General features: G+C 41.2%; 1 protein-coding gene across 6 annotated transcripts in view; it reads left to right on the forward strand.

The window, feature by feature from the left end:
* The window catches only part of tfeb (transcription factor EB), a 28,291-nt gene extending 21,500 nt beyond the window's left edge, over window positions 1-6,791 (forward strand). For 3 of the 6 annotated variants that reach the window (XM_035661329.1, XM_035661330.1, XM_035661331.1), the window contains 6 exons: window positions 719-808; window positions 4,446-4,563; window positions 4,799-4,855; window positions 5,457-5,532; window positions 5,634-5,790; window positions 5,886-6,791. In XM_035661329.1, the coding sequence (XP_035517222.1) occupies window positions 719-808; window positions 4,446-4,563; window positions 4,799-4,855; window positions 5,457-5,532; window positions 5,634-5,790; window positions 5,886-6,458 (1,071 nt within the window). In that variant the 3' untranslated portion in view covers window positions 6,459-6,791. The remainder of the gene's footprint in view (window positions 1-718; window positions 809-4,445; window positions 4,564-4,798; window positions 4,856-5,456; window positions 5,533-5,633; window positions 5,791-5,885) is intronic. The other 3 variants (XM_035661332.1, XM_035661334.1, XM_035661333.1) reach the window with 3 other exon arrangements.
* The last annotated feature ends 6 nt before the right edge of the window (window positions 6,792-6,797 follow it).

The following is a 6,797-nucleotide window of genomic DNA, read 5'->3' on the forward strand; positions in this document are numbered from 1 at the left end:
TGGCATGAACATAAACCCATAAACATTCATTCCTCGTCATGTTATAAAGTACATTTTAAAAGAACCAGATTGAACAAATAACCATAAAATATGACTTAATTACACTCCTATATAAAATTATGGGGATTGAATATTACCCCCAAAGTCACATTATCTCAACATTTTATGAAAGCCTCATAATGATTTAATTGGTCCTTGGTAGGCTGGAGCAGCATATGTTAACGCAGTGGTGTTAATGTGTCGTGCATACAGTAGGTGAATGGATGAATGTGTTGACTAACTTGCAATAACTGAGAGTGGCTATCATTGGAATTTAAATGCTCCATTATGGCCTTGCAGGAGTAATTACAGCTTAACAAGTGACAGCAGAATTTAAGGCCCTTTGAACCATGCAGACTTTGACCAACTCTCCTCCCCCTCCTCCTCCAACTCTCTAACTCTCTTCTTTAAGTCTGTCTGAGAGAAAATAGTCTTTCGAGTTAGCCTCCATGACATAGAAGTCAACTCTTGAGTGAGACATGCACCTGCAGGCGAGTTCACCTGGTGGCCTACATGCCATCACCTTTCAGGTGCTACGAGTAGTGACATTTGTCTCTGTGGTGTTTGCTGGACATGGAAATGTAGTTTAGGTGCATTTTTTGTCTTAAAGTTAAACATAATAGTTGTTTGAATGTCATAATCACAACTAACACTCTTCCTCTGTATTTTTTTTTTTCAGATGGATGAGGTAATTGATGACATCATCAGCATGCAGTCTAATTACGATGACATTCAGGGATACATTGACCCTGTCCAAATGCCAAACACAGTAAGTGGAGCCAACCCACCCACAAGGTGTGATTTTGTCTTTTAGATGACTAATGTACTTTGTACTTGTTTTCTGATAAGTATTTTAGGTTAAATTATTACCACAAATTTCCTACATATTTCAAGTTAAATGTTTTTTTTGGGTGGATTTATTTCCTTTTTGAACCGAAGGTCTAAAGGCTGTTGGGTCATCTATCATATGCTGTAGCAATTGTAAAGACAAGTTGGCTTTACTTGACATGAATATTTGTGGTAACTTATCCATCCTAAGAACAACAGCAACATGCAATATTCTTTTAAAATAATTTAAGTAAAGTCTTTGTGAAATATTGTCCCATTAGTATGAGATGATTTTAGTATCTGGTGCAATTCAGCTATTGATCTTATTTAGTCTAATAAACTGACCAGTCAACAGCTAATTTTAATTGTTTTAAGGAAAATTATATTTTTATATATTTTTTAGTAGTAGTAGACATTTACTCATTGTTTTGCACTGTTTGTATGGTAATATAATTTATAAGGAATACATTAGGTACATACTACATACATGTTCTGTGTTGGTTCACATGTTTTATACACCTTGAAAATATCACACTAGAATTCTCTAATGTTGAATCCACTGAACATGTAGTTGTCTGAAACCATAATCCACTTCAGGTTATATTTTGGGACCAGTCTGCCCTAAATGAGTCATTGTGTTGGATTTGCAGAGTCATCAGTACTCAGACATTGGCTTTTCAGTAGTTCCTGTAATCACTGTTCCTGCATCTATTTGATATTTCTCTGTCTGTGACACCCCTCTCAGTTATTGTTAATGCTAGATTTTTTTGCTGTTATTAGGGATGGTAATGGGGTTTGTGTAGTTGTTAGTCCAGTTAAACCACAATGAGTGGTAGTAATTTTGCTCTAAAGCTGCTTGTCCTCATAGGAGGCACTAGTCTAGGCATTGTCTTGATGCACCCATATACACAGACACATGCACAAACTCACATACACACATGTAAAAGTGTATAATTGACTTAAACACTAAACATTCCATCCCTAAATCATGCTGGATGTAGTTAGAAACTGAAGGGAAGACATGCCAGATGAAGACTGTACCGTGCTTTGTGTTTGAGGGAACAAACTCAGAAAATTAACAATTAAACTGCCAGCAGTTAGAGTTCAACTTGTTTACAAGACATTCAGAGAGAGAGAGAGAGAGAAGGAGAGGGGGAGGAAAAGAAGGGAGGAGGGAATAGGGGGGATGAGGGCAATTTGTGCAAGGGGAAAACAGGCTGAAAGTCCAGTTAGGGGAAAGTTCACTCTTGTTTGGTTGAAGTAGAAGAAAGACGGGATAGGTGCTGCTGAGGTCAGTCTCACAGGAAAGGGGTGGCAGTGCCAGAGAGAGAGCTAGATGTGCTGCTGGTGCCTGGGAGAGAAGAAGAAAGAACGCCGGCCTTGTGAGGGAAGGAGTAGAGGATGAAGGAGATGAGTAAGACGTATGCCATTGTGGAAGTTATTGAAGGAGATCAGATTCAGCTGGTAAGACACTGAAGTTTGTTCAATATGACTTTGGTTAGTCTTATAGGAGTTTAGCTTTTCGCTCTGAGTGAACCACAATTTTAACGGATGCAGTGACGGCTCTTAACTCCCAGCCACAGGTCCCTGATTATAAAATGAGCTACAGCAGAGGGGGTTGGGGTGGGAAAGGTTTTCATTTTTAGAACCTTTTTTTTGTGTGCATGTGATGGGTTGTTCTGCAGAACTGGAATCAGAATTCTTGCATTCTGGTTTGAGTTGATATTGAGCGTAAAGTTGGGGCTCAACATCAAAGAAAGAGAGAGAGAGAGAGAAACTGGGAAGCCCAGTAGGTTTATCTCATAGTATGGCCGCTGTGGTTGATCTAATCAGTGTGAGTGTGTCTGCATGCATGTATTTCTGTGTGTGTGTACTTAACATCACACTGATTGATTAGATTTAAGTGACTGATCAACCCTGAGGGTGATCAGTGTGTGTAAACCCAGACGTGAGAGAAGCTTAAAGATGAATGAAACAGATCAATATATTAATAATGCTGCATTTTCAGAACATACAAGTGTTTTGTGTTAGAACACACTGGAAAGAGAACTCAGCCTCATTCCCAACTGGCAGACTAGTGAGTAAAACTCACCTGCTAATCCTGATGGGGATTAAAGCGGCAAACTCCATGGAATTCTTGGAATCTCAAAGTTTAGTAAAAGCGCCACTGAATACCAGGCACAAGCGAACAGTTCGTCTTTTAAGTGTGTGTGTGTGTGTGTGTGTGACTGTGTATGGATGGCTACACTGAGAAATACTGAATCCCGGTCACGCTTGCTCGTTCAATTGAATTAGATGTGTTCTCATTGGATAGGGGCATGGTGAGAAGGTAGACTGTCTGGCCAGGACATGGGAGGTCAGTGCAGAATCTTGGTGGAGGCTGGGAATTGGAGTTTATTTTAAACTGTGTGTTTTTGATTGAGCAGCAGAAAACAGTGATAACAGGGCTTACAGTAGATAGCATTAAATATGTCAGATTTTTTTCTTCAAATGATGTTTGAAGTATTAGTAGTACTAGAATGTCAACTGAAAATCACAATAATATTACATATTATGTCTATGAATGTGAATGTGAATCAACTAGTGGCACAGCTGTGAACCACAACAACACAATTTCCTCCTCACTAGATAAGATTTATTCTTCAGCTCTGAATTGTTTAGATGTTTTCTGAGATTTCGTATCATTTACATACAGAAGTGAGCCTTTGGAGGTCTGTGTGTATTTATGCGTGTGAATGCGGTTGATCTCACAGCTCACACAGTAGCCAGCAGATAAGGTTATCTCTTGCTGTAAGTTCTTTATCTCTCAGGCCTCATTAGCAGCGTCACATTTGCCCTCGCCTGAGGGAGTACGACGCGATTGGTAACGAGGCATAAAAAAGTCCATCACACTCAAACTATGCAATACAATTAAAAGGAAATCATGTCTTTTTAGGAGTCCATACAAAACTATATCACAGCTGTTGTGCAACGTCTAAAGTGCAAGAGGTAGAAGACCTGTCTACTACTGTGAGTTTAGGAGCAGGAGAAGGCTGAGGAGAGGATCAAGCCATAAACAGAGATAAGATAGATAGGATGAGAGTCAATCATTGCTGTGTGTTTGGCATGCTGTCCTTAGGTGTGATATTGTTGCATTATCTCCTGCTATCTGTTCTTTACAGCACACTTAACATGAGGTACTTATAAAGGTGTAAGGATCTGTAAATGAGTAGGAAACATTAAAATAATTTAGATTTAACACCAGTGAAACCAGCCACTGTGTTCATTATATTGTTTGCAAGATGTTTTTAGGGTTTTCACTTTGTTATAATCACTCATTGAACATCTTCAGTGCTTTTGAAAAGTTTCATTCACAACCAACTGATTTCTTCATTCTCTAATGTGGTCTAAGATGTCGTTGCATGGAGGCATTCGAAAATGCTTCTTAACTCCTTGCTTGTTCATTCATCAGTCGTCTATATATGACATAATGAAATAATTTTTTATCAAATTTCATTTATAGATTGTTGGTTTTCTAAATGTGTATGTTTGTTGTGTGTATGTTTGGCTGTGTGTGTGTGTGTGTGTGTCCTCCCCAGCTCCCCCTTTCTAGCAGTCACCTGGATGTGTACACAGGTCCTGGAATGAAGGGGCCAGCCATAGCAATGACCAGTAACTCCTGTCCTGCCAACCTGACCATCAAACGAGAACTGTCAGGTGCGAAAGTCAAAGTTCTACACTTTGTAGTAACATTTTGATTGCCAGGAAACACATTATCTAAACTCAGTCAAACTATTAAGCTGTTACTAAGTTATATAAAAGACTGTTTGTCATTGAGTAAATGTAAAACATTAGCTGTCTTGCACTGTCCTGTAATTTATATTGTATGAAAAACTCTCTGAGACATGACACAGTCTCAGCCATTAGTTAATCACTTTTTGTTATTGCAAAGATGCAGAAGCCCGTGCGCTGGCCAAGGAGAGACAGAAGAAAGACAACCACAATCTGAGTGAGTCTTTCCCTCAGCATGCAGCTTTACCTAAATGATGAACTCTTTTCTACTTTCTCACCTTTATACTGTACGTCCTTAGAAACACTTGCACACTTGCATACACGCACACACACATAATCTGTCTCTCGCAAAAAAAATGCAGTCTTGTGGTGATTTAGCTGACATAGTGCAACAAGTGGGTGGATGGTTAACCTGGTCATTTCTGCTGTTCTAGCACTTAGGTTTAATTGCCTGTGACTGTGTAGGTGTGTGTGTGTGTTTCTCCCTTTTACTTTTTAACTGTATATATCCAGTGCCAACTCATCAGCTGCAGAATTAAACCCTTTCTGTCTGATGTTACGGTATAGACCTGAGATAACTTCTGTTGGCGCTATACAAATAAAATTTAATCGAATTGAATGTTTACTGTTTGTGTCAATGCTATACATACATGTACTTGTACTTAGAATTTAGTTTTGTGGTTCCAAAAGCCACAATCTGCCTTGAACAAGTTCTTTTTTGTTTCATCTTTCATGTCTGTGAGTTCTCTGTACTATTGTCCTCATCATGTCTTTTCCTTTGTCTCTTCCTATTTTATCTCCCCTTTCCTCTTAAATAGTTGAAAGGAGGAGGAGATTCAACATCAATGATCGTATCAAAGAACTGGGCACCATGATCCCCAAAACCAATGACCTGTGAGTTGCTTTTGCTGTATGTATCTTCAGTATAGATAAAATATTTGAATCTGTTACTGCCAGTTACTTACCTGCAGAAATTGTATGTTTGTACTTTACTGTGTGCATAGTGACGTGCGCTGGAACAAAGGCACTATATTGCGGGCGTCTGTAGAGTACATCAAACGCATGCAGAAAGATGTTCAGAGGACCAGAGAGGTGGAAAACAACTTCAAAAGGATGGAGATAGCCAACAAACAGTTGTTGCTACGCATCCAGGTGAGACACCCACACACATACATGCAGAGAAACATAATCACAGCAAATGCATTGATACTGAGTGTTGCATGTTGCCCTCCGCCCGCTGTCCACAGGAATTAGAGATGCAGGCTCGTCTGCATGGCCTGCCCAGCAACTCCCCCTCTGGCCTGAACCCAAATGACCTGATGGCTCCTTATATAAAACAAGAAACCAGCCCAGAGGAGAACCTCTCTCACTCCCAGTTACAAGGCCACCACCAGCCCCAGCACTTACCCCAGAACCAGGGTCATCCTCAGGCCCAGCAGCACCACTTCCTCCCGCAGACCCACCTCCCCCACCAGGGCCAGAATCAGCTCCAGCCCAGGCAGCTGCCACCACTCCCCCACCACCTTCAGCCTCAGCCACCCATCCAGTTCCCATCTGTAGGCAGCTCCCAGCCCTTTGACTTTACCCAGTCGCTGGACTTGTGTGATGGGATACCCGGCTTCTCAGATGGCATGTCGGGGCTAGGCGACTTGGGCGGACTGGACGTCCAGGGGAGGAGAGGCGAGCTGGGCTTCCTGATGATGGATGAGCCCTTGTCCCCTATGGGTGGAGACCCGCTGCTCTCTGCGATGTCCCCAGAAGCCTCGGTGGACTCAAGCCGCAGGTCCAGCTTCAGCATAGAGGACGGAGACATACTGTAGACACATGCGTACACACACACGTTCACTCACACAAGCACAAGCACATGCAGCGGTTTTAGAGAGGTTGCAGTAAAAAATGTCACGGTACATCGGCACAGCACAACACATTTAAAGCACATACAAACAGAAAGGAATCAGCCACCAGACATGACATAATTTCACATCACACAATTTGAACTTACACAGATGACACTCATTTATGGTACGATTGTCTGCCATTAATGGCACGAGCAAAAGACGGTACATAGCACTTGCACATTTGAAAATATTCTGTATAGTGCAAACGTTTACACACACACATGCACAGGCACGAGCGCACACAGACATACACACACACAC

The sequence above is a fragment of the Morone saxatilis genome, unplaced genomic scaffold (assembly GCF_004916995.1).
Source record: "Morone saxatilis isolate NCDOM2014 unplaced genomic scaffold, NCSU_SB_2.0 Contig18, whole genome shotgun sequence".
Lineage (NCBI taxonomy): Eukaryota > Metazoa > Chordata > Actinopteri > Moronidae > Morone > Morone saxatilis.